Source organism: Gopherus evgoodei, chromosome 10 (genome assembly GCF_007399415.2).
Source record: "Gopherus evgoodei ecotype Sinaloan lineage chromosome 10, rGopEvg1_v1.p, whole genome shotgun sequence".
Lineage (NCBI taxonomy): Eukaryota > Metazoa > Chordata > Testudines > Testudinidae > Gopherus > Gopherus evgoodei.
In genome coordinates this window covers 81,485,911-81,502,052 of record NC_044331.1, presented here as the reverse complement: position 1 = coordinate 81,502,052, position 16,142 = coordinate 81,485,911, and the positions used below count along the sequence as shown (strand labels likewise).

General features: G+C 47.1%; 1 protein-coding gene across 3 annotated transcripts in view; it reads left to right on the top strand.

Annotated features, from left to right (window-relative positions):
• CHTF18 (chromosome transmission fidelity factor 18) overlaps positions 1–16,142 on the top strand; it is a 41,439-nt gene that overhangs the window by 23,432 nt on the left and 1,865 nt on the right. For all 3 annotated transcript variants that reach the window (XM_030578031.1, XM_030578030.1, XM_030578033.1), the window contains 2 exons: positions 6,276–6,420; positions 10,719–10,826. In XM_030578031.1, the coding sequence (XP_030433891.1) occupies positions 6,276–6,420; positions 10,719–10,826 (253 nt within the window). The remainder of the gene's footprint in view (positions 1–6,275; positions 6,421–10,718; positions 10,827–16,142) is intronic.

Below are 16,142 nucleotides of genomic sequence, written 5' to 3'. Positions count from 1 at the left end.
TTTCATTTGGCATTGTGCAGAACTCCCCTAGGAGCATGGACCAGGATTTCACAGGGAAAGAAAATGGCTCAAGAAGGCTAATTTAAATATTTGAATTAATTATAGAAGTTGGGTGAAATTTACATGCTGATGTGCTTCCTGTGCTGTCAACTTTGATCATTTTAATAATAATAATTTTAAAAAACAGCAAACCATACATAGCAGCAGTACTTGTGATTTACAAATGTGTGGCGGGAATGGCTGAAAGTGAGCAATAAAGATTTTCTGAAGCACCTGATGAATACAGGAGCTGATGGCCTGTGGAAAGGACTTGTACTACTTTATCTCTTATCTCTCGCTTTCATTCAAGAAATCTTTTTGCAGCGCTCCTGCAAGGTTAATTCTGCTGAAATGTCCTGTCGTTCCAAATGTCTTATGTATCTAAGGGGCTTAGTGGTGTTTTTTCAATATAACCCCCCTCTTTTTTGTTGATGGTGGGTCTTACTCTCTCTCTGCATCACTGAGCCATCCCTTTCCAGGAATCTATTAAAGTGTCACAAATCCCCCATTTTCTCCACATGACGTCTCGGTTTGTTCTTCCCTCTTGAGAACAGCAGAAAGAGAGAGTGGGCAATTCTGATGCATTTTTTTCCTCGCACCACCTGTCTGAAGTTTGCAAGTTTCCGCTCTCTCCCTGGGAATCCACAGGAGCAAATGCTGGAGTGAGATTATTTGCTTTAATCGGATTAAAGGAGGGGAAACAGCTGCCTTTCGGCTTTTAACAGAGAAGTGTGAAGAACCAGCAGAGAGAAAAACCAAAGATGCCCGTGGCTCTTCTTTTGTCCAAGGAACAATAGAATGCGGCACGAACTTCTGCTCCTATGTTCCAGGCTCGCTGCCATGAGACTTGGTTCATCACGGATTGGGGAGTGCCGCTGGTGATTGCGCTGCTCCTTCTCGGGTTGATCTATCTGTTCATTTACCTGCCCGCCACACTCCAGCAATCCACCAGCGATGAGACCGTGAGCAACTTAACAGAGAAGTATCGTTACAATGGCCTGAACTTCGCCAAACAGTGACTGACTCCTTGCTCTTGCTCCCTGTAGGTGAGTGACTGGTTTGACAAGAGACAGGTCTGCTCCACCTCTTGTTCGCTGAGATGGGATGGAAGCAACTGGTGTGAATGGAGAGAGAATTTTGATTTATTAGCCATGGAATGATCTGAAAGGGAGAACTCGATACAGCAAACTCCTTGAGAGCGGCTTTCCCAGGACAGGATTTTGTGTACTGTGCTCTGAGATTCTGTGTAGCTCTCTTCGGTCATCTCCAGCTTGCACTGTTCTGAGCAGAAACAATGCAGGATTGTCCGCCCTGAATCGTATTCTGTGCAGTGTGATTTTTAAACCTGGCTTCTCAGTAAAAACAAGTTTTGTCCAAAGATAAGTTAATATCATCTTGCCAGCGCGAAGCAAATGGAAGGGGATCCAGCACTTGGAAACATCAACACTGCAAACAGAGAACTCAACCCACGGGCAATGATTGACTTTCAGTGTGAACTTTGTGTCGGGTTAAATGTTGGGGGTGTGTCTGGAAGTTGAGGCTGGTTTTGGTGAGAGAGGGGGGCAGTAGTTTTAAAGATGGTTCTGCTCAAGGCAAAAGGTTTTCTGCTTTGTCAGAGATTCATAGCTTTAAAAACAAGGGATGTATCTAATAACCTGGAGATTTCTGTCTGCATCAGGGCCATTCCCCATTTAAATTCTTGTCCACAAAATACAAAACCATAGGAGAATGGCATCATTCCGGTTGCCAGAAATGTGTGTCAAGTTCCATAGGCTAATATGGAATAACTAGGGGTTACAGCAGAGGTCTCCAGAAAAAATGATGTGTAGCTATGACTGGAATTTTTGAACTGTACAGTGTCTTTAGCTTTGCAGCTCATGTAGGTGGAATTCAATTTGTGGATTTCAGTTGCTAGAAAGCGAGAGGGTTATTGTTAATATGTGACTGACATCTCTGTTCATGTGCACGCAGGAGATCAGATTCTACCTGATTGCACCAGGAGTAAAGCCAGTCATTTTTTGCACCAAAAATATGCTGCTGATTCACAGCCTTACCTAAGATTTGAGTTCTGTCCACCTTGGTTTGTATTACTACTTGATGTAACCTCACTGGTGTCAGTGGGGTTGCACCAGGAATGAATGGGTCCCCTTGTTTTTATTTGCTGAATATTAGTAATAATGGTATTCGGTTACCAGGCTACAGGCCTAATAATTTTGAAATATTCTGCTTTAAGTATGCATAGTACAGTTCACACATCCAGGGTGTTGGGAATACTTTGCAGCGTAACAACATAAGACTCAGACTATAGCTCAGACTTGTGCTAATGTAGTTTCCCAAGTTAATATATAGAGAGAGAGATCCAGAGTTTTAAGTCATACACTGTATTTAATTATAACGAAACCTTTTTCAAGCGACAACCCAAAAGACTGGAAAAATTTGAATTGGCCTTGTAATAAAGGAGAAGCTTAATGGAGATGGATCTTCTACCGATGGTGGATTAGAATTGTACTTGGCATATGTGAGGATATTTTGTGTGATCTTTTAAGACAGCAGTTGGACGAACATTTTGCAAAGATTTCACTCTGCATCTGATTGCTGGCAGTTACACTATGCGATAGGTATTTAGATTTGTTTCAAGTGATTCCTTCACCTTTCTTGAAGCTGCACATGTAGATTTCACAACATGCATATGGAAACAATGTAGAACTGACTTAATACACTCAGGTTGTAGTGAAATGGTATCCTCTCCCTCATTGTCCCTGGTTTTGGCTTCTAATTGAAAATGTTGCAGAGTGTGGAAACCACATGACATTAAAAGCACCATTTGGTGCAGGCATGTGCTAGGATGATATTTGATCTTAAGTTTTGAGTCTGGGCTTTGTTTTCTTTTGCTGGCATTTTCTGCAATGTCCTGTAATAGTTACTGTAACAATCTGAAAATGCATGAAGGTGTGTTATGTCCTATTTGCACTTTTGGCTGTGTGACCGTGGGTTGCTGAGAAGACAAGACTGACCAATGCAGCTGTTTCTCAAAAGTGCTATAGTGGCCATTCTAATTTCAAATAGTAAAATCTCTCTACATCTCATTTTAAGCCATAGAAACTTTTAAATGAGAGGAATAGTTGAAATGACAAGCACAATGTTTTAAAACAAAGCTCTTTGTTAGAAGTCCTTATTTTTCCTACAGTTACCGATTCACTCAGATGTCTGGCTTACGACTTTGTTGCCTGTCTCTGAAGACAGCAGAGAGGCAATGGAAAGAATGGAAGAAGGATGCTTTTTCAAATAGCAAATTGGGCAGGAAGCTGGTCTCTAAATCACTGAGAATTCTTCTGGTGCATGGGATTTTTTTTGTTCTTTCTCACGAGAAATATTATCAAGTGCAAATAAGACAAAAACTATTTATAATTGTTATACAAGGAGGTTAATCTGGTTTCTAAGAAATTCTGTCTGTGTTCCTGTTTTAACTGCTCTGGAAAAGGCCTTCCCTTCTAGTCCTGTGCTCAAATCCTGTTAGAATAAAACTGCTTTGCTTAGCCAAAATGTCTGTTTATAGCCTAGCTTGATAAAATAAACACTGGGAGTTGGTTGTATTCTTTTTCTCTCCTTTGTTGCATTCAGTCCTGGATAGGAAATTGGGGCAGGAGGTTTCCCATGCAGTTGATGTGAAGGATGCTTAATTAAGCCCATTCAAGTGGAGTGGGTAGAGATACTTTGATACAGTAGGCAGGGTGGTTGTTTTTTAATAAAGAAAAAGACCTCCAGTACAACGGGAAATGCTCCGTCAGGTTGCTGTAGCTTGGAATGCTTTATCTTCCGCAGACAGGCAGATCATTTGCCAGTGGGCTGATTTATTGGGGAACCCTGTCAGCCAAGATGAAGAAATGGTCTTTCTGAAATTGAATTCTCTTTCATGTTGCAGTGTGACACTGGGGAGTTAATTCTAAATACATCTGTTGTTCAGATCCATTGAAAGTTGTTGGACTTATCTGCAAGTGTGTAGATGTGCTCCTGTGTTTATTAAATCCCGAAACGTTACTTGTGCTACATGTTTTAGGCCTAGGATCCAAAATCCTTTGAAATGGATGGTCAACCCCATTGACCTCCCTGAGCTTTGGATCAGGTACTAAAAGCCCAATGAGGGATCCAAGAGGAAACTCCAGCAAAGACCAAACCTCTCTTCTTGTAGCTGATTCTTACCTTGTCTGGGATTAGATGCCCACCCTTTGTTTTGCAGGATCGGGTAGGAAGTGTAGTAAATAGGCAAATGTCTGACATATTGGTTGTAGAAGTTAGTCTTGTGACCAAGTTGCAATATATGCAATGAAATCTGTCTCACGTGTTATTACATTGTCTGTTTCCTTGTCTAGTACGTCCCTCCCCCTATATTTCCTTAATCCTTTTAATCCAGGATTTCTCACTGAATCATCTTCAGCAAATATTTTAAATCCAGACGACCTGCTTTATTTTAGCTTCTGCAACTCAGTGGGCAAAGCACTGGAACTAGACAGAACAAAGCTGAGCGAGCTTGTTCTGATGTTGAATAATTGACATTTCTATCAGAGAGACAAGGCACGTGAAGCAAGTATCTTTTAGTGGATCAACTTTTGGTGGTGAAAGAGACAAGCTTTTGAATTACACAGAGCTCTTCTTCAGGTAGCTTTCACCACCAAAAGTTGATGCAATAAAAGATACCCACCCGCTCTTGCCTTTCTAATATCCTGTGATCCACGCGACTACAACAACACTGCAAACATCAATGGAAGATTTCTATCAGATGCATTTGCTATAGATACTGACCTTGTGCATCTCAGGTGTCAGAGCCCTTCCAAATTTTGCTCTGTTTGGTACGGCTGTATATGTGGGAGCTTGAGAATGAGAGATAGTGGTAACTGAGGTTGACAGGGGGACTTGATCATTGGAAATAACTTCCACTCATGCAGGCACTGATCAGTTACTAAAGGGCTCTGTAATTAGACAGACAAAAGTCTGATGGCTTGACAAATTCAGACTAGAAATAACAGCGAGGTGATCAACCATTGGATCAGGTCATCACGGGATGTGGTGGATTCTCCATCATTTGACATCTTTGAATCAGAATCAGCTGGCATTCGAAAAGATACGTCGTGGATCAACCCCAATTTATCATGCTCAGTACAGGCATTACTGGGTCACTATGTTATGTACAGACCAGACCAGAAGAGCGTAATGGCCCCTCATGACCGTGCATGGCTGGGTGTCTGTCTGAAGATAAACCTGCACAGTGGAGATTTGGTGGGTTGAGAGTGGTAACCGAGTGCAGTGCTTTGACTGTCCAGGTCACTGGGCTGCATGCTGCCCAGGGTCAGTGGTCTCTTTGGGTCAGCCTCTTAGACCAGTTCCTACTGGACCATACAGTTGATACTAACTGGCGTCCGTGACGGCACCGGTGGCAAACAGAACGAGGACTGGATTGGCCATGGCAACTGCTATCCTGACTAGTAGAGGTCGCTCTTTCCGAGCTGCTGTGGAAGTGTGTTGACAGAACAATGGGCAAAGGGTCCTTTCACTGCTGCTGCTTGTGCAGTGGCTAAGCAAAGCTCGGATAGGGCAGGGCTGTCAATGTGGCTTCTTGGGCAAGCATTGCATTCGCTGCATTCACGTTAAAACAAATGGGAAGAAGGATGTGACTTGAATGAACTTCTCCCTGGTTTGGAATCCATTGACATGACCCTGCTCTGCACTTCTGGCACGTTTCGCCAAGTGGTTTCAAAGTGTTTCTCAGACCTCAACATGACCGTGGGAGGCTAGTAAGTATTTAAAGTTGGGGAAACTGAGGTACAAGGAGACAGTTACTTACCCAAAGTCTCTCACACAGAAAGTTACAATGTTGAGGCTAGAACCCAGGTATCTCGACTTACCCTGTGGCCCACCAGGCAACACTTCCTCCCAGAAAATAAAGGTTTATTCTGAAAGGAAAGATAATAGAAAAGCAAGTACTGAATTTTGAATGAGACTGGGATGATACAAAACCCACTTCCACAAGTCTGCAGGTCAGTTTAAATGAATCTTTGACCCTAGATTTTGAGGGTAAGATTTTCAAAGACACAAATGGGAGCTGGCTATCCAGCTGCACTCTGTACCTTTCTAAAAATCTCCCTCTTAACAGCAGCCAAAGGCAGTTAGTCAGTACCAGCCAATATTAACTGGCTGCGTTTCATTTATTCCCCTAAATCTGTTCTTTTAAAACCCCCTAGAAACGTGGAAGACGTCTGTAGATTCCCAGACCTACCGGCTCGGAAACCGTTGACGTACCAGGCCAAGCAGCTCATTGCAAGAGAAATTGAGCTCGAGAAATTGAGGAGGACGGAAGCAGTGCTACAGGCCCAGAACACCAGCCAGGTAGGAATGGGGCGCTGATAATGGGAGACGGCCCGAAGCTTAAGGGGAGCAAACGTCACAGATTCATCAAGCCCCCTGCGTGGCCCAGGCATAGCTAAAGAGGGACAGAGAGCCATGTTGAGTAGGGGTAGGTTACACAAATTATAGGGGCAGTGTGAGCGTCAGCAGTGTACTCTGTCCTGTGCGCAGAGGCCAAGACTAATGATTCTGGCTGGCTTGTTATACAGGTGTGCAAGCCCTAACGGAGGGAGAGACTCGGAGGGAGGGTGCTCAGCAGTGACTGGAAACCAGCTCCCTTTGTAGTGACTCCACTTGGAAAGTCTTAGCTTCAGTTGCTGCTCTCTTGTGTTATTAAAACTCCAGTTGCCTCTGCCCGGATCCTCAGCTCTGGCCTCTCAGTGGGATTAGCTGTGTCTGTCCCATGGTGGCAGCGGGCAGGGGGAAAGCTTTGCCTGGCAACTTTCCTCTGAAGCCAAGTGCAGTGTGAAAACTTTCCTTCTGCAAGTGAAAATCCCAGATTAAAATCTCCCTCCACCATCAATGATGTGTATGTCGTGCTCCAGCAGCTTTAAGGCTGTCCTTGGCTTGCACCATGTGAAATGTGTAACATTAGCATTGGGTCTGACTGAGCCAAACAGCTCATCTTTCTGCAGGGACGCTGGTAATAAATACTGAAATTTAAAGTGCTGAAAAGTGATTCTGCAACAATGGCTGAGGTCATTCTGATTGTATCCCATCTCCTTGCAGTTTGCATGTTTCAGTGAAGCAGCTGCCCATGTAGAGAGATGCTCTGGCATCTACTTGCTGGTAGATAGTCAATTATGTTATTTATTATTGGTCCTGTCTGTTTCTCCCAAAGATCCCAAAGCACGCCAGGATCATGAGGTCATTTCATCTCTCACTGCAACAGCTGCCTCTGCAGCTAGCAATGATCCCCTGGCAGCGCATGTGTGCTTGAGTGCCTGCTGCATCCTGGGCAGTCCTCTCCCCCTTCCTCTCTGAAACCGAGAGCAGCTCCCAACGTCAGCCAGGAGAGGGACCTGGGTTAAATCCACAATTGGGCCTGACACGTTCCACGCAGTAGAGGGCAGCAGTACGCGCACACAGACAGATTGTCGCTATTGCTAATGTGTCTTTAGCAAAAGGTCGCATTGATTTGGAGGGGAGGGAGAGAGGTGAAGTGAGGCACAGCTGGGACGGATATTAAGTGCCAACAGTGCTTCGAGCGCAGCAGAGAACACAGAGCAAGGCATGGTCCTTGCCCCGAGATGCTTAAAGCCTAAATAACTGTCGGCCCCAGGAATTGATTTGCTGTGCTGACTGCTGTTCCCTTCTGTAATGCCAGCGTTCTGCGCAGCGCATTGGTTTTCCCTGCCTTGCGAGCGACGCAAAGGCTCCAGCTGAGGCCACGGGTGCTGTGCTCTCCTGCCAACGAACAACTGCTCTGCCTGTCAATTTCTGCTCTTGCTGCATTCGGGGCCATTAGCGCCACTGCAGAGTTCTGACGGGGATTCGCCCCCATCGCGAGAGCCGTGGGTTGTGTATATGGAGCGACAAGGGAAGGAGGGATGGGGAGAGGAGAAGGCTTGGAAATGGCATCATTGGGGCTCATGTGATTCCGATTGCCTCCCTTGGTGCAGCTCGGCGAGATAATTAATCCTTCAGAGCCAGCGACTCGCAGCAGAGGATGTTTTTCGGGGAATGCAAGTGGGGAAAAGCGATGGTGTAAAAATCTCTGGAGGATTCTTGTTTACATGATGCCATCAGGGAAATGCATGCGCCAGTGATCAAGAGGTCGAGCCAGGCTGAAACGTTCAGAGTTCTTAAAATGATAGCAAATAATTGCCAGGGTACTAGGATGTTGTGGTTTTTTAAAATTGTCATTTTTTTTTATTACACATGTTTATTACAGCAGTGCCTAAGGGCCAACCATCACGGGGCTGCACCGTGCTAGGAGCTGCACGGACACAGCTTCAAAGAGCTTACAGTCTAAACAGACAAACCAGAAACTGTGTTCTGAGCTCTTTGAGAGGAAGACAGGGGGTCCCAGGCTAGCTCCACTGAACTTTGATTCCCAGAGCGTGGAGTGAAAAAAGTCTGACAACCAGCAGAGAAAATGCCACTTGCATGAGCAGGATGGGACTGACCCTAAAGTCCTGCTTTGAGCTGTGTCTACACTGCACACTAAACATGGGTTATGACTCTGGTTTGAGCCCAACCCCGCTTTTGTCCACACACACACAACAGTCAGACTGGGGTCAGCAAGCACTCAAGACCCAGGCCCGAAGACCGTGCTAGGGGTTGGGTCGGAGCCTGGGTCTAGGCCCCGTTGTTTTGCAGTGTGGACTTAGCTCAAGCCAGAGACCCAAGCCAGAAGGTCTGGATGTGTTAGCATGGCTGTAAGCCCCAGGTCCAGCAATTGTAAGAAGGGCTCAAGCATGGGCTTGAAAACACGGAGTCCACGAGCCTGTGTCCCAGAGACAGTGCAGTATAGACGTGCCCTTAAAGGGAAGCTTCCAAAGGCACAAGGGGCTGTTGGACATCCACTGACTTTCAGTGGAAATTGGGCACCTACCTGCCCTTTCTGCTTTTGGAAGACCCCTGGGAACAAATAGGAAGGAGGCAGCAATAGGAAATGGTCGTCAAGGCTGTGACCCAGACTCCACTGGGCCCTGAAGCGGTTAACGAGCCTGTGTTTTAGTCCGGTTCTGAAGGGGGTGTCACGGTGAGGAGCCGGAATGCCTGTTTTGTCGGCCATGCTTAGCAGGAGGAGAACTGGAGCTTGGAGCGTTGTAACGCAGGTGGGCAAGGGCAGCTGTGGCCATAGGTTTGCCTGCTGCCTTCATAAGGCTGGACTGGATAGCAAAGAGCTATTGGAAAGGGGAAAAAACTGAGGTGTCCTGGCCAGACTGCTCTTAAGGAGGGATATAGCTGTTACGTGCTCAGACACCACGGTAACAAACATGGAGTCTTGGTGAGAGTTCAAGGTGCCCCCGCTCCTTTGACAGGTCCCCTCTCATTCTAATTCTGTCCTCCAGGAGAAAAGAGAGAGATGCTTAAGGAAAAACGCCAGTGTACCTTGTAGATCTGTAGGTAATTGGAGGCTTATCCTCTGGGGCAATGCGTTCTTCCTCCACTATAGACCCTTGTGTCGTGCTGACAATAGGCCACACTAAAAACAACTGGCCTACCTGAGCCCTGTTTCATGTGAAAACTGCTTGGCAACTTCTCTTATCTCGCTTCTCAAGGAACGATAAACCCATTGAAATCTCTCTCCGTGGTGGTTTGTCATCTTCAGTCTGTGACATTTCTTAGGTTCCTGAGCATGTATGTTAGCTCAACAGCCAGGCAGGAAAAAAATAAACTAAAATTAGATCTTTAGAAGCTTGTTGTAACCTCACATATTGCAAAAGCACCTAAAATTCCCAGCTTGGCTCTGGGTCCCATTGTGCTAGGTGCTGCACGTACACACAGTGAGAGACAGTCGAGACCCTAAAGAACTCCCAATCTGAAGAGACGAAACAGAGGAAGGGTAGGCAGGAGAAGACAGACACAGAAAGATAAAGTAATTGGCCGCAGGTCAACGCAACAGAGCAATGCCAGAGCTGGGACTAGAACTAGGGTCTCTTGACAACTGGTTCAGTGCCCCAGCCACGAGACTGCACTGTCTTCTCATTGTAGTTGCACCTACAGCCCACCCAAGAGCTGCGTCCCCACAGCACAGCTGGTTGGCTGACTTGGGGCCTGTGAAAGGGTGATACTGCGAAGCAATTAGCACTCCAGTGTTCCCATACAGAGGCTTCCCAGAGCAAGTCCCCTGTGAAAGGTAATGTGCATTGCTGAGTTAGACCGTTGGGGGGGGATAGCTCAGTGATTTTAGCATTGGCTTGCTAAACCCAAGGTTAAGGTGTCTTGTGTTGTAATGGAGGGGGGGCAGGGTTGTGAGTTCAATCCTTGAGGGGGCCATTTAGGGATCTGGGCATAAATCTGCCTGGGGATTGGTCCTGCTTTGAGCAGGGGTTGGACTAGATGGGCTCCTGAGGTCTCTTCCAACCCTGCGATTCTGTGATTTTAATAACTGGATTTGTAACAGAGGATGTTCCTTAACCTGCTGTTGCACTTCCCAAAGAGTATCCTGGTCATTTCACACTGAATTTTATGAATGTAGAAGGAAGAGGTTGCTCCTGGAGAGCAACTTTTACCTTGACAGGATCAATGGTTTGTCTCCTAGAGAACAATTGAGAAGGAGGAACTGTAAATACAATGTGGCTTGTCCCAGTAAACCTCCCTCATTGCAGGTGTCTGAAGAAAAACCAAGTGCAAAGCCGGGAATGCCCAAGTCCAACATCCGCAACCATGAGCAGCGTCTGGAGCACATCATGAAGAAAGCTGCTTTTGATGAGAAGGTGAGATGGAAGCCCTTCCGTAGTGGAGATAAATTAAAGGGGGTTGGCTGGCCCAGGGCTTGGGGCAATGACACAGGTTGCTGCTCCCATGCTGAAGTCAGTGGTTCAAATCTGGCCCAGGTAAAAGTTGTTCTCCTCTGGCAGCTGCTTGTTGGCTGTGATGAAATGAATCATTGGGTTGCAGTCATCACAGGCTCTGAAGAGGTGCTTGCAATAGCTTTCAAAGGCCTGGTCTACACCTAAAACTTATGTCAACCAAGCTCCGTCACTCAGGCTCTGAAAAATTTCACACCCTGTGAGATGTAGTTCAATTAACCTAACCCCCAGGGTAGATGGGGCTAGTTTGACAGAAGAACTTTTCCTCTGACCTAACTACTGCCTCTCACAGGGTTGGATTAACTACAGCAACAGAAAAACTCCTTCCATGGCTACCGCAGCGTAAGTGTAGACACCCCCTAACTGGACTGTCGTTTTTCATGGCATTTAAGTGACTGTATTTGCCTCTTATTTGTAAAACTACCAATCTCGGCATGTTCTTTGATATCAAGGCAATCGCTTTCCCCACTGTTGCCCACCTGGTGACTTGCTCCTTTCCCCTCGGTAGGACTTTGGCACGGGCTCTGTAGCATAGGCATTGAGTTTCTAATCTGCTGGAGGGTGCTCCCCCCAGCTCTGCCCAGGCCCTTCCCCCAGGCTCCACCCCCACCCTGCTTCTTCCTGCCCCCACCCCGTCCCTTCCCCAGCCAGTTCTGCCCCCTCCCCTGAGCATGCTGCGCCCTCACCCCCGCCCCCTCCAGCACCTCCTGACACTGCAAAGCAGATGATCCACAGCAGGCAGGAGGCGCTGGGAGGAAGGGGGAGGTGCTGATCGGCAGGGGGAGGCTCTCATAGAGGGGCTGCTGTTGGGTGCTCAGCACCCACCATCTTTTTCCTGTGGGCGCTCCAACCTCAGAGCACCCACGGAGTCGGCGCCTATGCTCTGTAGCATAGCTGGAGAGACTTTCTTTTAGAGGAAACACTAAACCAAGATCCCCTGCGTGAGCGGGAAATAACCCTCCCACGATATGTGCGCGAGCTATTATGGAGCTCAGAATGGCTCCTGCAGCTTCTTCCTAGCTGATCGTCACTTTGCACCGAGCTTTAGGATGGTAAGATACCACAAGGATGGGGGCCTTAGAGAAGCCTACTGGATCACGCTAAATTCGATTCAAATTCTGTTTTGTTTTTCAGCACTGATGGGTGAGATCTTTAGCTGCTATAAATCGGCCTAGCTCAGTTGGCTTTAGTGGAACTAGGCAGATTTACACTAGCTGTGGGTCCGGCCCCTGTATTTATAATGCATATAAATGTTTTTGGTGGAATGAACATGGCGTGCTCCATGCACAACCCATCTCTCTGCGGTCAGAGCACTGGAGGGTTTATCTCAAGGTGCCGGGTTTCAGAGGAGGTGTAGCTTAGTAACCTTGCGTCTGTTACCTCTGCCAAATATGCTTTGGGATTTTAACGTCCTGGGAGCCAGGGGAAAAAAACATCTTCCAAGAGACCAGGAGGCTGTTGCTACTGCTGTGACCCAACTAAAGCCCCACCTCCCGAGAGGGCAGGCAGCGTTGCTGGAGTGCCGGTGCCTCTGATGCAGGTTGCATGACCACATATTAAACTGCAGCACAGGCTGCTCCACACTCAAACTGCTTTCTCCTCCACTACACTCAGGCTTCTGCAGCAACGACGGCGTTTGGCTTCATACCCTAATGCTGCCGGTATTGGGGAGGAGGGAGGTAATCAACTTGCACGTAGTGAATAGACCGTTCACAAAGGCATTGCGGGACAGGGGGAGGTCGATAGTGGATATTTATAAACCTCTCTGCAAAAACAAAGAGATTCAATACCATGCTTCCCTTAAATGCATCAATGATTTTTACAGTGCATAGAGCAGTATAATTAAATATTGATGGCAGAATTAGCCAAATGCTAGGCACAAGCAAAGCAGCAGCTGCACCATTAGCAATGTTTATGAGCCTGCGTCAAAGTCCTCAGGGTCAGATCCTCACCTGGTGTAAATCATTGAGGCTCCATCGAATGCTAGGGAGTTCTGCCAATTTGGGCCCTAATCTTTCAGGGCAAGGCTAAACGTGGGAAACCCTGCAGCTGGCTTGAGGGGTGTGGGACTTCCAAAAGAGATAGATGGTTGGAGGCTTTGGGAGGCTGGGTGGGTGACCTTGGGAAGCTGACACTGAAGTGCAGAGTAGCGCAGCTTCCTGTCAGATCAGCACAGTATCTGATGCTGAGGCTCCCAAGAAGGGGGCCCCATCAGCGTCAGACTCTGTAACGCGAACCCACGTGTGACATTGTGGGGCTCACCCAGAGCCATTAGGGGTTCTCTCTGCCTGTCTTATAACTTCGGGTGCCTTCATGCTGTGCTGCTTGGCTCAGGGCTCTGGCACCAGCAGCCAGCCGACAGGCGTAAGGTTTCACCCTGCCTTCCACCAGCCTAGTGACCCCTTGCAGCATGACCCAACAGCCAGTTCCAGGCCCGAGTCTCCCCAGATCTGTCTCCCTAAGTTCTGAACTCCCAGACGCTTGGACTTCTCCCTTCTGGGCCATCACCTCCGAAAGGATGAAACCTGCCACCAGTTAGTTCACTTTGGGACACCAGGATTGCCAATCCCAAATGTTCAAAACCCATGAGTCAGGCTCACCAAAACAAACCACGAGATTGGCTTTAAAATCATAAGATTTTGTAAAAATAATAGATTTGATGTTCTTTTTATTTGCTTTCTGCTTTGAGCCTTCAGGGTGCACTGGGGTCACATTTTGAAGCTTTCTCCACCTCCATGAGGGCTAGAAACTTACTTTTTCTTTAAGAGCGAAGGCTGAAACCATCATGTATCCACTTTACTCCAGGAGCTGGGGCTTTAAGGAAACCAATAATCATCATGAGACTCATGACAAAATCATAACAATTAGCAGCACTAGGACGTAGTCCACCCAGTTTGCACATCACAGACCTGCTGGGGGTAAAAATAAAGAGCAAGTTTATTTGACGGGAAAATCGTAGGTTCAGAGATGAACTGGTGAGGAAAAGCAACACATGCAGGTTATGCAGAAAATCAGCATAAAGATGCAACCTCAGGCTTTACACTCCTGTGTCTGCTAAACTCCCTTTTCTCATACAAGTTACCTGTTGCTGCTGGACGGCTTCCAGCATGTCCTCTGCCTAGTGGGGATCTATTGTGTCACAGGCAGCAGCACCCTACTTCAATGCTGGCCCTCTGTTTCTGGCTCCCCTGCACTTTAGCCCCTCTTCCCTTTTCACAGGGGTTACTGTTTTCTTTCTCTCTCTGATTATGATAATACCTGATTACCCAGAGGGGGGGAACTCCCTCCTTCCTTGGTTTTTTTGGAGTTTTAATGTCTTTCCATTAACTTTTTTGGTCCACCATTGTCTTTCTCTGGGTTGTACGATGCTCGGTGCCTGGAGTTAGTTTTGTGTGAACAGCTAGTCTGGGAGGTGTCCCTCCTTGCCTGTTGGCTTTGCTCCCTGTTGTGAGGCGATGCTGTAGTTGCACCACGGCTGCAATTACAACTTTCTACGCGAAGATACAGGCATACGTGCAGACCTCTAACCTGGATTCAGATCTCTTAATGACCACCAAGTTCAGAACATGGCAAGCTTCCATCAAAGATATTGCCCGGCGTGTATTTATGCACCATAATCTTGTATACAACCCGTTGATTCACTTGCTTATTCTTTGGGGTTCAGATCCCCTGTTCTTCCATTGGGGTGTCTGGGGGTGTGGACACTACTGCTGAGGCTTCCAGTAAGACAGCCACTTAGCATCAGTCAGCGTAATATGAACTTCTGTCTGCTAGGCGCTGAGCTGTGACCTCCGCCCCAACTCATTTCACCCAAGTCATCAAATAGCCACTGAGGCTTCCACCTTTTTGTCTTGAGCCAGGTTGGCTTTGAATCGATGACTATTTAGGAGAGGCTCCTGAGCCATCCAGTTCCCGTCCTGCAGTGCCATTGGGTACGTAACAGGGAGTGCAAAGCTTCCAGTGCAGCAGCAATGCCCAGAATGTGTGGCTGTTACCAACCGGAGAAATGCTTGGAGTTATTTCTAATCCAGTAGATCGTTATACACCAGTAATCTCATCCAAGGGGAAATCAAGTTAATGGCCGATAGAGCGTATAAGCCATAGGAAAGATAAGCTCTGTGGCTTTGAGGATGTGAAATAAAACCAAGAACCAAAGACCACATTTTAAAAATAACAAATAAATACATTCAGAACCATCTTGGTTTGTGGAATCATTTTCCTTTTTAGTCTTCTGACCTTGTAGGCTAGTATGGGAGGACCTGGCTAATTCCCACTAAGCACAGGGAGACCTGTCATCAACTGGATCTAGCTAGAAACAGCAAGCCACCAATTTGACGGCTTGCCTAAATGTGTTCAGTCTAATCCAGCAAGTTGTTACCATCCATGATAAAACTGACTTTCCATTTTGGAACGTCCCACTTCCCTTCATCTTCTGCTCAGCCTGGCTAACTCATCCCATTCCTGCCTGGCCAGAGTGTGCCCTCTTCTGAAAGCTGGCCTCTGTCCTGCAACATGGCTGAACCATGAACCTTTTGGGTCCAATCCCAAGGTGTTAGCTCCATCAGCTGTTGAGGGGATGTTGAAGGCACCTCAGCACCTTGCCATGGACTGGGCATCCGTTCTGCCTTTCTGTCCCTCCTGGCAGATGGAAGCAGCTGTAAATAACGCAGTGGCTGCCTTCAGCCAGTGAAGCCAAAGGAATTCCTTCCCCCCTCCTGGGGCAGTGGCACTGAAAGAGATGGGAAGGCCGGAGCTGTGTGTGACTCCCTAACACACCACAGGGTCCTTCCCTCTCTTTCCACTCTGCGGAGATATGATAGCGTAAGCTACTGCTTGTAACAAAGCCAGTCGTGCATTCACATACCTGGACTGGAATGACCCCCCCTAATGACCGTGAAGAAGCGAGAACAATAAAACACAGAATGTGTTTCCCGCTGGATCCTAGAGCACGTGCTCATGTCTGTTCTTTATTGAACTTTGTTAATCTTCATCTGCAAGTAACGGGCGGGCTGTTGAACTGCTGTGTGGGGCATGTATTAACTGGCATTGGTGGTCCAGCATGCATAAAATATCCGACCGGTGCTCCTCAGCTGAACGTACTGTAGTGTGGCCCGTATAAGGTTACATAGGTAAACTAACTTGACTGGTGCAATCCGAGATCCATTGAACTCAATAGCAAAATTCCCATTGAGTTCAGTGGAGCCAGGATTTCACCCGATT